The 18369-nt window shown below is 45.9% G+C and overlaps 1 protein-coding gene across 1 annotated transcript in view; it reads right to left on the bottom strand.

The window, feature by feature from the left end:
* Positions 1 to 17132, bottom strand: part of SERINC5 (serine incorporator 5) — a 106312-nt gene extending 89180 nt beyond the window's left edge. The window contains exon 1 of the mRNA XM_018053667.1: positions 16933 to 17132. Within this exon, the coding sequence (XP_017909156.1) occupies positions 16933 to 16959 (27 nt within the window). The 5' untranslated portion in view covers positions 16960 to 17132. The remainder of the gene's footprint in view (positions 1 to 16932) is intronic.

Below are 18369 nucleotides of genomic sequence, written 5' to 3'. Positions count from 1 at the left end.
GTGTGCCACAACCACTGAGCCACCTGCTGTAACTACAGCCGTCCGTGCACCCTAGAGCCTGTACTCCACAGCAGAGAAGCCACCGCAATGAGAGGTCCGGTGCACCACAGCTAGAGAGTGGCCCCCGCTCGCCACAGCTACAGAAAAGCTCATGCAGCAGCAAAGACCCAGCACAGCCAAAAATAAATACTAAAGAAACAAAATTTTAAAAATCTACATCCATGAACTCGTCATTGGAAAGTGAAAGTCGCTCAGTCGTGTTCCACTCTTTGTGACCCCATGGACCATACAGTCCATGGAATTCTCCAGGTCAGAATACTGGAGTGGGTGGCCTTTCCCTTCTCCAGAGGATCCTCCCAACCAAGGGATCAAACCCAGGTCTCCCGCATTGCAGATTCTTTACCAGCTGAGCCACAAGGGAAGCACTCTTCATTGAACTGCTCTGCAAAGACAGCAGAAAAAGCCCAATACCCACCCATCCCCTCTCTCCTCAGTTACCAAATGTCCACTGTGTACAAGGCACAGGGGCTGAGCAAAGGCCACGGCGGCAGGCACTGCTGCACGCTGAAGAGCTGTGTGCAGCTGGAAGAGGATCTGAGCTCTGGGGCCTGTCTCTCCTTTAATCCCTTAAGAATTTATCTAGTTCTAGAAGGTGACTGTATAAGTGACTAGATTCTCCTGGTCTGAAAGGTGTCTGAGAACGGTAACCCCCCCAAAGGAGGGATGGGCATTACTCCAATCAGAATCTCACAGTCAGCAGTGAGACTTTCTCTGGCTTGCTGCCAACCAAAAACTCCCCAGGATGGTTCTAATCTCAAACTGCCTGCCCATTACCATTAAAAATGATTTTGGTATGCCAGAAGTTCCAGTAATTTGGCTTCTGACTGAAACTTCTCATACCCAGAGGTACAATTCCCCTTCGTCAGCATGTCCCAATTTTCAGTTTAATGTTTGGGTGGACAGTGAGGATTTTCATAACTAGGAGCAGCTGCATATACCCAACTGTGGTCCTCCACACCCCAAGAGCCAGAGCCCATCGCCACCTTCAATGCTGCCTCTTCTATTCTGCAAAACTATGGCAACTCTCCATTATCTGGGCCAACAGGTCATTTCAGCCTGGGGAGACTGGCAGGAAGAGGAATTCAACCAGAGTTCCCTAAAATGAGGCAGAGCTGTTTCCGAAGAGAGGAAGTTCCCGTCTCTAGAGTTGTCCGCTTACGATAGCACAAGAAATCCGAGCACAATTGGGTAGGAGGAGCAGCAGACCCTTCCAGCCACTTCCAGCACCAGTTTTCTGGGAGTTGGTCCAAAGAGAGACAGGGGGGCCAGCTCCTCCCTCAGGCTGCTAACAGGCATGTGAATTGGTCGGCCTTCCTGAAGGACATCTGCCACGTCCAGGGCTTCTGCGCTATGCATCTTATACTTGGTTCTGCTATACTTGCCCTGAAAATATAGATTTGTTCTACCAGGATTAATATGGGAGGAGTTCAGAGCATCTTCCCCCAGAAAGCAGTTTGGCGTACTGATTATTCTGAGCTAAGATTCACGAGAAACAGCAGGTGCAAGGAGGGCATTCTGACCTTCGTGTTTCTTTCTGAAAGGAGGAAATGTACTTCCTACATGAGAAGCACCCTCCCTGCACCAGGAGGAAGACATTCTTATCAAGGACAAGAAGTTGAGATGGAGAGAATTCTCTACAAAGAGACCTTGTTAAAATAATTTTTATCTTCCTTTTACCTCCCCACACAGTTGAGTCATTTTCCCACAACTGCCTCTCCTGGTTCAATCTAATATAAAAGTAGGTCTCACTATTTTTGAGACCTTCATTTCCTTATGAAGGCTCCCGAGTGAAAGTCGCTCAGTTATGACCCACTCTTTGTGACCCCATGGACTATACAGTCCATGGAATTCTCCAGGCCAGAATACTGGAGTGGGTAGCCTTTCCCTTCTCCAGGGGATCTTCCCAACCCAGGGATCGAACCCAGGTCTCCTGCATTGCAGGTGGATTGTTTACCAGCTGAACCACAAGAGAAGCCCAAGAATACCAGAGTGGGTAGCCTAATCCCTCCTCTATCGGATCTTCCCGACCCAGGAATTGAACTGGGGTCTCCGGCATTGCAGGCGGATTCTTTACCAACTGAGCTGTCAGGGAAGCCCTGTGAGGGCTCCCAAGTCACATAAAATTTGTATATAAAATAAATGTGTACGCCTTTCACCTAATAATCTGTCCTTGTTAATTTAATTTTCAGATCCAGCCAAGAGACCCTAAGAGGGTCAAGGAAAACTTTTTCTTTTCCTGCCATGTTAAGGAACAACGTGAGCATAACAGGATGTGTGCATTTCGTTTGTGAGAAATGTGCATCAAAGGCAGAACACTGCCCAGCTGAACTGAGCCGCACAGAAACCGTAGCCGCACACTCCCCCGCTCCACGTGTGTGATGAGTCACTCCAAAGCACATCTGGTGCTACAACTTCCGATCCAGCTTCAGATAACCCTCCGTCCACCACTTCACAACAATTCACAACCTGCAACTTTTCCAACACCTGCTTCCACAAGCAACTTTCAGGTCTTTTTCAAGATCAGGTGCCAAATTTTCATAGTATTTATATATCTCTGAAACATTTAACATTTGTAAAACTGTAATATCATTTTTACTAGGCTCCTTTAATTCTTAATGTGTCACCGACAAAACATTCACTGCTGTGCTCCAACCCATCTTCCCCACAAGACCTGTGGTTTGCACTGCTCTGTTTGGCAGAGTGTGACTTTTAGGAATGCATATTCATGTTGTATGATGGAAGGACTACTTTCACGGCTCTAACCTAAAGTAAGAGGTATGGGGCTAAAAACAAAAAATATTTTTTTAATATACTAAACATTTACTAAAGGATAATTAGTGAAATAAATGTCAACATGATCAATTAAATGTGATGTAAAATTTTCTCATTATTACCATATATGGAAATGCCCATAATGTTTGAAAATAGAATATAAGACAGTACACAAAGCATAGTCTAGTCTAATTTATTTTGTCTATTTTATTTAGTTAGTTAGCTTTTAGCCATGCAGCTTGTGGTATCTTTTTAGTTCCCCAACCAGGGGTGGAAACCAGACCGTCAACAGTGAGAGTGCAGAGCCCTAACCACGGGACAGCCAGGGAACTCCCAGTCTAATTTACTTTTTTTTTTAATACTAGAATGAAATAAAAAAAAAAAACTATCAGGGTTTGTTCTCTGTGGGATGACAAATGATACTCATTTTCTTCTTTGTACTTTCCTGTATTTCCCAAATTTTCTATGATAACTATATATTATTTTTATAAAGCAGAAAATACTGTTAATTCATCATTTGCTAAAAAAATTGAATTAGTGGCTAGCAAATTGACCCACTCTTATCCTTTAAAATATTATATATTATAATCTTTGCAGAATTTTAAGGAAAAGGCAATAAAGGGGAATTCTCTGGTGAGTGGTCCAGTGGTTAGGACTCCACACTTTCACCCTAGTGGGGCACAGGTTTGATCTCATGGCTAGGGATCTCACATGCCTGTAAGGTACAGCCTAAAACACTTTAAAAAATAATAAAATAACAAGGCTACAAAGAAAATAGAATACTGAAAAAAATTTAACATCCACCCTACCTCCCCCTAAAAAGGTAACGAAGAACAAAGAAGCGGAAACGGAAATGACCACCAATATATAGCCTGAAGTTCAAGCATGAATAATTACATAAATGTAAATGATATAAACACCCAATTAAAAGGTAGAGATTGTCAGACTGGATCAAAATTCAAGTCCCAACTACATCTGTTTATAAGAGACAGATTTTAAAATACAGAACACAAATGAGCTAAAAGGGTGGCTTGGGGCCTCCCTAGAAGCTCAGCGGTAAAGAATCGAGCTGCCAGTGCGGGATACAGGCTCCCTCCCTGGTCTGCGATGAGCCCACATGATGCGGAAGCAACTCAGCACAGGAGCCGCAATACTGAGCCTGTGCGCTAGGGCCCGGGAGCTGCAACTACCGAGGTCCGCGTGCCTAGAGCCCAAGCTCCACAACACGAGAAGCCACTGCAAAGAGAAGCCTACAAAAAAAAAAAAAAAGAGAAGCCTGCAACTAGAGAGAAGCCCCTGCTTGGCACAGCTACAGAAGAGCCCACGCAGCAGCAAAGATGCAGCATGACCCAAAAAATAAATTAAAGAAAAAAAACAATGTGATATAAACAGGGAGCGGGGGTAGTACGGTCATCAAAGACTTGAAGATAAACAGCATTACCAGAGATAAAAAGACTCATTTTACAAGAGGATCAATTCATTAAGGAGATATATCAATCCCAAATGTGTATATATACCTAAAAGTTTCAAAATATATTAAACAAAAACTGACATAACGGGAGAAAGAGACAAAAATATAATCATATTTGAAAAATGTAACATCCTGCTCCCAGTAACTGACAGAATTAGACCACTCTATCAGTAAGATAAAGATGATGAGCACAACACTAGCAACCAACCTGAACACTATGTCCAATAACTGTAGAAAAAAAGTTCTTTTCAAAAGCACATAGAACATTCACCAAGAAGTATCACACTGTGGGAAATTAAAAAGAAAAATATATACAGAGTATGTTCACTGATCACAAGAGTAAGAAAGTGAAAGTCGCTCGTGTCCGACTCTTTGCAACCCCATGGACTATACAGTCCATGGAATTCTCCAGGCCAGAATACTGGAGTGGGTAGCCTTTCCCTTCTCCAGAGGATCTTCCCAACCCAGGGATCGAACCCAGGTCTCCCGCATTGCCAGTGGGTTCTTTACCAGCTGAGCCACAAGGGAAGCCCAAAAATACTGGAGTGGGTATAGCCTATCCCTTCTCCAGGGGATGTTCCCAACCTAGGGATCAAACCAGGGTCTCTTGCATTGCAGGTGGACTCTTTACCAACTGAGCTATCAGGGAAGCCCCCTACAGGAGTAAACTAGAAATCAATAGCAAAAATACTTCCGGAAAATTCTCAAATATTTGTAAAATAACAACACACTTCCAAATAACTCATAGATCAAAGTAGAAATCATAGAGGAAATTAGAAAATATTTTGAATTGAATGATATCAAAATGTGTGGGACATAAAATGACTTTCAATACTCATTTTAGAGGAAAAAGAGATTTAAAATAAGGATCTAAGTATCTTAAAATAGTCAATAAAATAACCTAAAATAAATAATAATAGATTAAGCTGAAAGTAAGTAAAAAGAGGGAAATAAAGAGCAGAAATCAACGAAACAGAAAACAAACAATTTAAAAGGTTTCTTTTACAGCACTGATCAAATTGATAAACTCTTGGAGGCATTAAAAAGAAAAAAGAACACAAATTACTAATATCAGGAATGTTATTTGGAATATGTTACCTTGATAGAAACCACTAACAGAATCCTACCAAAGACTTATATTTAGAAAATCCATTACATTAACCCCAGTGGGGTTGAAAAATCAGCAAGGGATGGCATGATTGGGACTAAACGTTGGTAGGAGGATTAACAAGCTGACTATATGGGAAAATTAGCAGACAACAAAGAGACTAGGGGAGGAAAACCAGTTTACATGACACGTTTCATCTTCCTGCCTCTAAATGAACCCCCTTAACACTCTGGCGGCCGTCATTTGGTCAAGCCATGATGCGATTAGTGCCGCACACACACGAGGGTAGGGTTATTACACCAGTTCTTCCCAGCTTACGCTCCACACGGTTAGTTATCTCCTTCAGTCTCCATTCTCTCCTCCTCCTATGGGTCTTCCAGTATTGAAAAATCTGGAATATGCAACATTTCTCAGACTCCTTTGCTGCTTGGGACCTGACAACTGGCAACACTCAAAATATTTGGAAGATGAAAACATGGCAGGGGGCCACCCCCTGCTGCAAGGCCTGCCACCAGGCAAGATTCTAGTACAGGACAGGCGGTTGCAGTGGACAGACACGGGGCTCTGCTGTGAAGCCACCATCTGTGTGGGTGTTGAGGCAGTCGTGGTGATGGAGCAGCCTGGGCTTCCAAGCTCCTGGATTATTGCTGCAGTTGTGTGCTCTTAAAGCCCAGAGTTCAAAGGGTGGCCCCTGACGCTTGTTCCTCTAGGTCGTTTATTTCTTAAACAGCTATTTACCTGCATTAAATCCTCTTCTGCTTAAATTACTCAGAGTGGTCTCAGTTTTCTGCACTGAACCCTGACACACCCGCATCACCAGTTTACAGATGACAGAGTTTAATACTGACACACACAAATTTCCCCCATTTGATGAACAAAGAAAGCAAGGCTCAGAAAACTTAAAAACTGGGAACAGTAGTGAGCCCCCCAACACTGGAGAGGTTCAAACACACCAGATGTAACTTGGCAGAGGCATTTTTAAAAGATCTCTAAGCTTCAGATGGGGAATTAAAAAGGGATGCCTTTCAAAGTCTCTTCCAAAAATTTCCAATTTCACCGTCTACCTCATCAATCACCATACAAACAGGCTAACCTGGATCCAGAACTAGACATGCCTCCCTAGAATTTTCCTAAGAATAAAATCCCTGTAGATTAAACACACAAACAACAGCAAAAAAAAAAAAAGAGAGGCAAGGGAAAAAGAGTAGAGGGAGAAGGAAGAAGAGAAAAATCAAAGGGATGGGAGTCACCTCTACGTTAAATTTTGGCAGGTTACTGGAAAACTTACAGTAAATAAGCTTCAGCGTCCTGCAATTTGGAAAGAGGAAGTACCCAAGCCTCTTCAGGGCTGGTCTTTCCAAGCTCAGGCTATATTGGGGTTTTCCTGGTCAGAAGATGATTTTGAGAAGCTGAGAAATGCTAAAGATCCTCTTCTAGGAAAAGTGTTTAGAATACACACAGACATGTGAGTGTGACCACAGGGCTACATGGAACCCCCAGAGCCCATTCTCAGGGACCCAGCTCTCCACATGCTCCCCTGGGTAGGCTCATCTCCCTCAAGGGACCCCCTGCTTGCTGCCTTTCCTTTCCCAAGCATAAAGGAAAAAAGGTGAGGTACATAAATCTCTATCAGGTATGCAGAAGGAATTTTATACTCAAGTTCATCCAGCATCAATTCACCAGTTGCTCCTAAGCATGAATGGCAGTCCGCTGATTTACATTATGCTAAGTATCCAATGAACATTTATCAATTGACATATAGCTTTAGGGGTTGTTAGCCTTTATTTGAACGGAAAAATAGAAAATGAAATAAGTCAACAATGTCCTAGGATTCTGAGGAATAATGCTATGAAAGCTGGAGAAAATTCATAATAACAGAGTATCTTATTATAGAGAACAGTCTCATTACTATGGTTACAAAATACTGCCATTATTTCTGAGAACGCCACTGGAGGAGTTCTATGAGCAGGGAGACAGGCACAAAAGAATGAACTCTTCCCCAGTTTTGGTGAGCCACACACACTAAGGATCAGAACATCAGGCGACTCAGCCCTCGGTTAAATTACCGAGATACAAAGCACTGGAAAATAAATCCCATAAAGACCTCATGGGCTTTGTTTCAAAGAGCAGTTGGCCAGTTTATAAAAAATGATACTTAAACAAACATTAGCCTGATTTTCCATCTTTCCTAGTTATCTTTGCATAAATAAGATTTAAGGGGTTGTGTGTATGCGTTTTTCCTACTTTTGTTTTGACTAGACAGTTTTCATGAGGGGGAAAATGCTGTCTAATCACTATACACTGTAACCTTACTTCAAACCCACAAATTGTTTCAAAGTTTATTCTGTGATAAAAACCTACCCTAAGTTTTTCCATAACAGCTGCTTTCCTTAAACATCAGCTCAACTTTAATTTCACAAGGCAAACTACACAAGAAAAGCCAAAAGTAAAGTCTTGTTTCCTTCAAAATTCAAACAGATGTTTTGTGTAATCAAAACAATCCACTATTTGAATCTCCTGTACACACACTGCACTGACTTCCAGGTTATGTTCTAAAATCTTTAAAACACTGACTAGAAAATAAGAGGATGTCCCCACTGGAAATGTTTTAACATTCATTTTAACAAGGGTTGCAAAGGTTCACTTTGGAATTAAGGACAATCAAGGTGTTTTAGATGAGTCCTTGATTGCTCTCAGCGCCCAATCTCAGCCATAAATCCAACTAACAACAGCAATATGCAAGGACAATTCACTTACAATGCTGCTTGACTTAGGACAAGGAAAGAACACAAGATCTTTATCTATAATTACCATTATAATTAAAGCCACAGAAAGCAGCTGAGTCAAAGGATAAAATGGAATTGTGTCCAATGGCTACCTCTGTAGACGTACCACATTGTACAAGGACTTCCTTTTTAATGTCAAATTATCATAGATGAACAGGCCACGTATCACTTGTCCTGCTCTCAAATCAAGTAGACGATGCCTTCCTTATTGCTCTGTCCCTTCTAAGGTTTCTACATGTTGATTTATATGAAAACACCTGGGAAACTGAAACGCTTCTGAGTCTCACATTTAACACACTTGCAGATACTAAATATCTTTGGGAAATCTAGAGGTGATATTGACAGAGAAAACAGAGGTGGGAAGCAAGCACTGGGCAAGATGTTTTTCCCTTTTACCTCATTAGCAGAGAGATGATTTGGAGGCTGCCTTCTACTCCCAACAGATCGGCCTGATCCCAGCAAAGTAAGCCCACTCAGACTTGCCTCAGCCCTAAGCCATTTGTCAGCTCGCCAGGTCAGCTCTAAAGCTGCCCAAGAAAACAAATCGGAATGAGCAACTTTCATGTTGACTTTCCACCTACAATGGTGATCTTCACTCTCTTTACTGTTTAAGGTCAGTGGCAGACTTCTTTCCGACAACCTGAACTTGGCTAACTACACAGAGACATCTCCAAACCACTCTTTCTGTATTAGTAACTGTTTCAGTTCAGTTCAGTCGCTCAGTCGTCTCCGACTCTTTGCGACCCCATGAATCGCAGCACGCCAGGCGTCCCTGTCCGTCACCAACTCCTGGAGTTCACTCAGACTCACGTCCATCGAGTCAGTGATGCCATCCAGCCATCTCATCCTGGGTCGTCCCCTGCTCCTCCTGCCCCCAATCCCTCCCAGCGTCAGAGTCTTTTCCAATGAGTCAACTCTTCGCATGAGGTGGCCAAAGTACTGGAGCTTACAGTTTACTTTGGTCAAACCACCACCTTTGTCAGTAAGGTAGAGCAACGATATAGCCATTTTACTGCATCTGGACTGCATTTTATAAAATAAATAGAAAAAACTGCCAACACTAGTGATAAGCACAGGACTCAAACTTAATGCAACTAAAACAGAATCTTTCACACAGCAAGAAAACAGGGATCCAAACACCATCTAGACAGATGGTATCTGCATAAGCAGCTGTAAAGAAAAAGACCAAAGTTAAAGATGATGTTAAAAATGGCTGAACCAGGGGGCTTTCCTGGCGGTCCCGTGGTTAAGACTTCACCTTCCAATGCAGGAAGGTGCATTGGAAGGTTCAAAGAGTGCAGGTTCGATCCCTAGTCAGGGAGCTAACATTCCCACATGTCTTGCTGTGGCCAAAAAAAACAAAACATACACAACAGAAGCAATATGACAACAAATTCAACAAAGACTATTTTTTTAAAAAGAGGAAGAAAATGGTTGCACCATATCGTCAATGGCTTCTAAAAAGGGTGAATTTGGGATTTTCTTCATTATTTTTAGTCTTTTGGGAATTGGAACACCCATACATACACACACTCCTATTAATACATAAGCCTATTAGCTGACTGTCACATAGTTACATTTACTTAATTCCTCTGGAAAAATTTCCAAAGTTGAAGGTAGAGGACTACTACACTCTTTCCTGGGTATAAGCATAACAAGCGTGGCTGCAAATGAGTGGCTGGTACATTTAAAAACCTGCCTTGGTCACCCTGTAATTCAGCAAAGAGGTGAATCAAACATAGTACCTACAACATAATCCCAACTCCGCAAAGTAAAATTGTATGTTAAATCTGAGTCAAAATATCAAATACAGTTCTCTCTGGGTGAGGATATGTATTTCATAAATACCCCCTCACTGTTCAAAAGAGCATCAGTCGTGAAAAGCATGAACTTTTGCACTTGGATCCCTTCCAAGTGTGGAAGCAACACGTGATATAATGTGGACCTAACATTTCCAATCACTGTAAACAACGAGCTGTAGAGAAAAAGAGTTGTGTAACCAAAAACACACAACAAGGGGTTCAGCTAATCTACAGTACATGCTCTGTCTAGGAGGAGAGAGGAAGTGTACCCACGCAGTAACCAGAGAACAACTCCAGTTTGTCAGATGGACCATGTTCTGGTACAGACAGGTTTTGGGTGCAAGTTCTGAAGGATCTCGAAAAGAAAGGGAAAGGTCATTTCTGAGGAAAAGGCTTCTTGAGCTTGGCCTTAAATGAGAGATTTGGGTTTTACAGAGAAAAAGGAGAGACACCTCAGGGAAATCAGTACCTTTTATCTGATACGTAATTTACTCTTCAAAGAAGTCTTCATGGATTGATTGCGTGTGTGTGCTTATCTGTTTTAAGCTACAATCTAGAGGTGAAAAGATGCCCTGATAAGGAAGATCGACCAATTCCAGTTAACACTTAACAGAGGCCACCCCTAAGAACCTCCTGTGGGGACTTCAGTTATCTCTAACTCCCATGACCCCAGGTTTTGTTAACCAGCGGAATGATGAGAATTGGTGAAAACTGCAAGAACTCTCGATACACAGCTGCTGCTGCTGCTGCTGCTGCTAAGTCACTTCAGTTGTGTCCGACTCTGTGCGACCCCATAGATGGCAGCCCACCAGGCTCCCCTGTCCCTGGGATTCTCCAGGCAAGAACACTGGAGTGGGTTGCCATTTCCTTCTCCAATGCATGAAAGGGAAAAGTGAAAGGGAAGTCGCTCAGTCGTGTCTGACTCTTCGTGACCCGATGGACTGCAGCCCACCAGGCTCCTCCGTTCATGGGATTTTCCAGGCAAGAGTACTGGAGTGGGGTGCACAGCAACTCTGCCCAAACTCTTGCATGAAGAACTTGAGCAAACTTTATCAGGGCTTCTAGCAGCCTAAGGCTGCATTGCCTGGGATGACACAGCTGCCTTCTGAGTCCTTGTGCAGAAAGGTTCAGGGCTGGGAAAAGAAATTTATACAGTCAAGATAAGCCCTGACCTCCCTTTCTTAACAGCATCATACAACCGTGAGTCCTTCCTCTGCTCCTGCAGACAGCAACAGGCAGACACATTTCCTAACAAGTGTGGAATGTCTTTCTCAAGGACTTAAACTCCTTTCCTTTAAAATGAAGTCCTCTGGAAAGATAGGGCCTATCTCCCAGTCTCGGTGGAAGAAGAGAATCTAACTTGCTAGCTAGGAGACCCTGCTGGCCTCATCCCCCAACCCATATGAACAAACACGTCTCACTTCCCTAACTCTGCTTAGGCCCCCACTCACTCCTCCCTTTAAAACTCCCTGCTGCTGCTGCTAAGTCACTTCAGTCGTGTCTGACTCTGTGCGACCCCATAGACGGCAGCCCACCAGGCTCCACCGTCCCTGGGATTCTCCAGGCAAGAACACTGGAGTGGGTTGCCATTTCCTTCTCCAATGCATGAAAGGGAAAAGTGAAAGGAAGTCGCTCAGTCGCGTCTGACTCTTAGTGACCCCATGGACTGCAGCCCACCAGGCTCCTCCACCCATGGGACTTTCCAGGCAAGAGTACTGGAGTGGGTTGCCACTGCCTTTTCCCAGGCACCTGTACATCAGAATGCAGCTCGGCTCTTTCTGTCAATGAGTGATTACTGAATAAAATCTGTTTTCATTGCTTTAACTAATGTCCAGTTTTATTTATCTTTGACAATGGGGAGTCTCTGGGTGACTTTTGACAATTAACATAAAAGACGTTAGAAACAGACTTTTGTTGGGGAAAATCTCAGGAATCAAGTAATATGATCTGGTTGGAAATACCTTGGCATTTCTGCCCTTATATGAACTGGTTGTAAAGACAAAGTGAGTCTTCTGCCTGAGAGGGGCACCGTGGGTTTGATCTATCCAAGAGGTCGTATGCTTCGGCAGTCCTGGGCAAGTTCTTCCTTCTAGAAGGTTATCTGCTCCAGGTGAACATGCAAACTGCATGTTGGTTCACCAAGAAGGACAAAGAGCTGCAACTTCGAGAAGCCACAGGTCAGGCTGTGTACCTGTTCTGTGCCTGCCTGCCGATAACTATCTGCGCCAGCCGCAGAATGTGGTCTGAGACGTACTGTCTATAACCTGGACCGCCGTGAGAAAGAAGCTAAACCTCGCCAGACTCCTGACAACTGCCAATAACTACCAAGACGGTCGCATAATGATGTATTTAACATGGCCTTAGGGTCACTATGAAAGTGAAAGTCGCTCAGTCGTGTCTGACTCTTTGAGACCCCATGGACTCTGAGTCCGTGGAATTCTCCAGGCCAGAATACTGGAGTGGGTAGCCTTTCCCTTCTCCAGGGGATCTTCCCAACCCAGGGATCGAACCCAGGTCTCCCACACTGCAGACAGATTAAAGAAACCAGCTGAACCACACAGAAGCCTAAGAATACTGGAGTGGGTAGCCTATCCCTTCTCCAGCAGATCTTCCCAGCCCAGGAATTGAACTGGGGTCTCCCACACTGCAGGCGGATTCTTTATCAACTGAGCTATCAGGGAAGCATTATAGCTCTTTACCAACTGAGCTATTAGGGCCATTATGAGCAACAACAATGAGCAGCAGTTTCTGATTTATTCATTTGTATTTAGAATAATAAGGAATAGCAGTCTACCAGTTAAAAAATCCGACTCAAGTCAGGTGGAGCAGTGTTGAAGGCCTGGCTCCACAACCATGTAAACATCAGTCAAGCTAATTTATCTCTTGCAGTTGCCTCACCTGCAAAAGGAAGCCAAAATGAACGTTCCTCGACCGCACAGAGTTCCTGCGAAGTGTGAGTGATATACTGTAGGTAAAAACAGCACACTTGTGGACATGAAATAAGCTCCAGCTATTGTTACTATTATCATTAATGCTTATACCTGCCTGGAGTAAAACCTGCCAAGCCTTACTCTCAAACTGCCTTAATAGCGGTTATCAAGATTTTCCAATTATATATTTCACCTCTGAAAGGGCGTCCTGTCATTTTTCAGTAGTGAGCCTACCTCACAGTTCCAGCCCCAACTAGCCTTTAAGTTCCAGGAGAGCAAGGATGCACTTCGTTCACTGCCTAGAGGCCTTAGCACAGTGCTGGGTACCCAGAAGGTATAGAGTGACCATCCTCCTGTGATTTCTGCTTCCATTAGCATCCACCGGGGTTTCCCTGGTGGCTCAGATGGTAAAGAATCTGCCTACAATGCAGGAGACATGGGTTTGATCCCTGGGTCAAGAAGGTCCCCTGGAAAAGAGCATGGCTACCCACTCCAGTATTCTTGCCTAGAGAATTCCATGGAAGAGGAGCCTGGCAGGCTACCGTCCATGGAGTCACAGAGTCAGTCACACGACTGAGCAGCTAACAGACTAGAAGCCAACAGCCCAAGCAAACTCTAAGTGTATCAGAGTCAAAGCAAAAATAAAACGACCTGGACACTGTCCAGGTACAACTGGGTAACAGCCACCAAGATGTGGGGGGTCCCTGACTCTGTACCAAATCCTGTACTAGAGACATTATTGCATGTAATCCTCCCAATAACCCTGGGAGATATTATCATACCCATTCAACAGCTGAGGAAAACTGAGGGTCAACAATATGCACAGCCACACCAGCCCTCAGTGTCCCAGTTTCCCCAATCCAGACCCAGACCTGAGTCCAAAGCCCAGGCTATTTTCTGGGTTACACATTGTTTCAGTTAAGGTCCCCGAGTTTCTATCTCCAACTTCAAACTTCTCCCAACTTAAAAATCCAACTGATAACTGGCCATCTCTATTTAACTTCTAATAGGCATTTCAAATGTAGCGAAGCCAGAAGAAAACGATGGGTTTTTCTTGCCAAATATCCTTCTTCCTCACCTCAGTGAGGCACTGTCATCTATTCAGTTGCCTGGGTCACAGACAGAATCTCTTATTTCCACATTCCACTTCTAACCCATGCAAAAGTCCAGCTCTACCTCTAAAATATGCCCAGAAGCCAACACCATCCCACCGTCAGCACTACTACACCCTAAAATAAGGTAGTACACTCTCTCCTTGGCCTACAGCAACAGCAGATTGCCAGGATTCAAGCTCCACCAGGAAGGATTCTGGTTCACTGCTGGAGCCTAGAACACTGCTCACACCCAGGAGGAGGCGGTTTAAAAGCATTCACTGAATGAACGGTTCTGACTGCTCTCACCTCCACACTAGTCCCTGACACGCTCAAATCTCCATGGCGCCCCAAATGATCTTCTAAGTGTAAATCAAGCCACAGTTCTCACCTGCTCAAAATTCCCCAACAACCTTTCCCTGTAAGAGAAATAAAACCCAAATCCATCGGTGACTGACCCCACCTGGCCCTACCTGCCTCTTTACCTCATCTAAGACACTCCAGCCTCCTGGACTCTTCCAACACCTCACTGTTCCTCAAACACCCTGGAAGGCTCGCTACCCAGACCCTCACATGGGTGCCTCTCCATCAGTCTCAATTCCAAGGGCATCTTCTCAGACAGACTTCCCCAACAACCCTACAGAGGCCGCTTTGCCCACCAGGACCTCTTACAGTATCAGTATTGTTTACTGGTTACAGTATATTATTGTTTCATTGCTCCAATGTTTATATAACGCCACCCCATCCCCGCCCCAGCAGGACCAACCACTGAGGGCAGAGATGATGTCTGTCTGGCTCACTGCCCTATCTCCAGCTCTTAGCACATAGTAGGTGCTGTGATATTGTGATATAATCAGGAATATTTATTTGGTCTTCTACTTGGGTATGGGAGGCCCAGAAGACTTAATGCCAACAGCTGAATGCTGAAATGTGCGGGGTGCCAGACAGGGAGGAGGGTGGTGTTGTGGGATTAGGCCCCTAGCCTGGGGGATATCTGACATCCAGGTAATGTCAGAATTAAACTGTATTGTTGTACATCCAGTTAATATCCAGGGAGTTGGGGAACTGACTGGTGTGGGGTGGTGGGTGGTGGGGTCCGTAAATTGATGTCAGAAGTGATGTAAGTCAAAACAGTGCACATGTGCTCAAAAAAGTTGTAAGGATTTCCAGACTTAGATACTTTCTGACGGTGCTGTGTTTTTTTTAATGTAAACTTGACAGTTTCATTCATATGAAATCATAGAGTCATCACCCGCCTCCCAGCGTTGAGACCCACCACAGTGAAGCCTCAAGCAGTCCCAAGAAAGAAGAAGTTAACTTCCCTGTGATGAACAGCCAGTATTTGGTTCTTTCCAAAGTCCTGAGAAGGGGATTTTAGAAACAAGTCACAAAACCCTGCCAAAAGATCAACCATACCAATAATTCTTTTACAAGACCCACTTGAGTACTGGCAATAATTTTCCGAGCTCTAAATTACCCACTAGGAGCCACAGAAAGCCTCGAGGGGCTTTCAAGCGACTGGGGACAGGTGCCTCGAAATATCGTAACCTAATCACTGTATAATGAGGGGTCATCTCAAAATGCAACTCCCTCAAAACAACCACAATGAACTATCTGCAAAGCCTTCTTAAGATGTGGAATATTCTGAAAGCCGCCTTCTGAGGTCCACTTTGGTCTCCAGTGCCCTCTTGTCACTTCGCCTGACTGAGGGCAAGTCATTCCACCTCAAGTTAAAAACCTCAATTTCCTCATCTCTGAAAAGACTAGCTTGAATGCATGCCAAGGACAGTATTAGACCTCAAAAACCCAAGCGATAACTTCTCACAGGGCCACTGCAAAGAGGTCGGATTATCTACCAGTCTAATCCGTGGCTATACAGAAACCCACAGTTTAGCCCCTACATCCCTTACGGGCTGGCCTGATTATCGCAAGGCTGAATGTACCAGCAAGCAGGGACAGCGGGGCTAGACTCACTGGAAAAAACGAACTATTAAAACTCTGTAAAGAAATGTCGATAATCAACATGTCTGAGAAGGTGGGAGCGCAACGCCTGGCAGATTTTACCTACTTCTTCCCTTCTAACTCTGCAAGAAGGCATGAAAGCAGCGCTAAAGGTTAACACCTACTACCAATTCTGCCCTGACGTACTGCCAACCCGTAGGAGACGTCGATCCCAAGCGGGGACAGGTGTTTTAAGATCTCGGGAGTTTAATAGGCGAGAGTTACAAACAAGCTCGGGCAAGTTCATAGCTGAAAGGGGGATGAGAACGCTCGAGGTTCCTACCCAGGCGGCGCGTTCGTGCCCAGCCAGGGTTGGGTCGGGAAATTCAACAAGCAGGGCTGACTTCCCTGCGCCGAGACCTGAGCCCTGCGGTTTGGAAAGCAGGCTTCTCTGTTCTCGAATGAACAGAGCCAGAGTTCTGGAGCCCTGGGAGATGTCAAGCGCAATACGCCTGAGCCAAACGAGCCGAGTTTCGTTCAGGGCATGGTAGAGGAGTGGTTGCCCAAACTCACGTCTTCTCCTGGATTCACGGGGCTGGCAGAGCCCGGTGGCCTACGGAGCTCGGCTCCACACACTCGTGCCCTGGAGAGTAGGCGACACGCTCCAGAAACAGTCGGCACCTTCCGCCCGAACCCTGCCTGCCCCGCCCTAAGCCAAGTTCCTACCTAACGCCCAACGAGAAGACCTCGGGGTCACCTCTCGGGCTGCCCCCCGTGTGCCTCTGGTCCGCCCGCCGAAGCAAAGGGTTTCCCTGACGGCTGAGCGCCGGGCTCCGGCCCGGGGCACTCACCCAGGCGGCGCGGGGTCACCCGCCCCACTTTCGGCGGCCGAGGCGGGGGCACACCCAGGGAAGCCCGCGGTGCCTCGGGCTACTGGCCAGGTTTCCACCGATCTGTCTCCCTCTTCTCACCTGGCCCGCACAGCACCGCGCTGACATAGCGGCGGCCGACCACCACCACCCGCGCGCTCGCCCGCTTGCAGCTTCGCTCCGGCGCTCCTGGCTAGCTCCGGCCGCAAGCGTCCGTCCGCAGACCGCTCACACCTCCACGCCGCGCAGCCCCAGCTGAGCTTGGGGGACCTAGGCCTGGGTGAAAACAACCTCCGCAAACCCCGCCCCTCCGTTCAGGCCCCGCCCCTCGGGCCAGGCCCCGCCCCGTCAGGCCGCCACCGCCCTCGGCCCCTCCCTGTTCCCGCCCCTTCCCGGGGCACCGCCTCCGAACTCCATCTCCCCCGGCTCGCACTTCCGCTGGCGTCAAGCAGCAGGCAGTGGTCATCACTTCCCGGTGCTGCGCTGGACTGCCAAGTCCGACCGCCGACAGGCTGGCCCGGCACTCTCGGTCCCCGGCCCTGAAGGGAGCAGCGCCCCCAATCCGCGGCTCCGGTGGAAGAGCTGGTTGCTGACTCCAATAAAGCCTTTTGTGAATGATTCCGAGTGCCCTGCACTGAACCGGCGCGATAGGGATGGCCGGGTGCTAGTCTGTGCTCGGCCTCGCCCCGAACTGGGGTATGCACGGGATGCCTGTTTCAGAAGTCCCTTTATCTTCTTCATCTCCCAATAAAATTTCTCAAACTTTGGTAAGATTCCCTCTGCCCAAGCTACGAATCCCTGGTCACTTAGCTGTCTTGGCACGTTACCATTGGCACCTTAAGGGATCCAGGGAGGACCCTTTCTGTGCTTCCCTGTTTTCCAGTCTCTCCCCCGCCACCCATAGGAGACCGCATCCGCGCCCAGGGATTGGTTTGCATCCCTCCTCTCTGGCTTCCCAGGTGGTTCAGAGGTAGAGTTCACCTGCCAATGTAGGAGACACAAGGGGAGCCGGTTCAGTCCCTGGGTGGAGGAAGACCCCTGGGAGGAGGAAATGGCAACCTGTTCCAATATTCTTGCCTGGAAAAATCCCTTGAATAAAGGAGCCTGACGGGCTACCTCCATGCGGTCACAAAGAGTCTGATGCCAGTGAGCACGGATATTTGTGACATACAGAAAGAGTTCTCCCTACCTAAATCTCCTCATGGCCACTTCCCCAAGAAGAGGAATTTCTGTCAGTGCAAACTTTGCACCAAATGCCTTTCATTCCTTAAAATAAGGATTATTCTCTGTATTTTAGAAATGGGGCGACTGAAACTCAGGCGATTTAAATAACTTGCCTAAAGTTTAACAGTAAAGCTGAAAAAGCAATACACGGACTGGAAAGCACGTGTCTGATCCCCTGGGGCATGACACAAATCTGACCTTCGCCTTTGGCAAAGTAGTGTCTGTCGGCAGTTGAGGAGATGGAAAGTAAGAGAAAAGTCCATGGGAACCAATGCTTGGATTATGAGCAGCACAGACTCTTCTAGAATTGAGACA

The sequence above is a fragment of the Capra hircus genome, chromosome 10, assembly GCF_001704415.2.
Source record: "Capra hircus breed San Clemente chromosome 10, ASM170441v1, whole genome shotgun sequence".
In the NCBI taxonomy this organism is placed as follows: domain Eukaryota; kingdom Metazoa; phylum Chordata; class Mammalia; order Artiodactyla; family Bovidae; genus Capra; species Capra hircus.
Note: the sequence above shows the minus strand (reverse complement) of the source record. Positions and strands in the feature narration are given on the sequence as shown.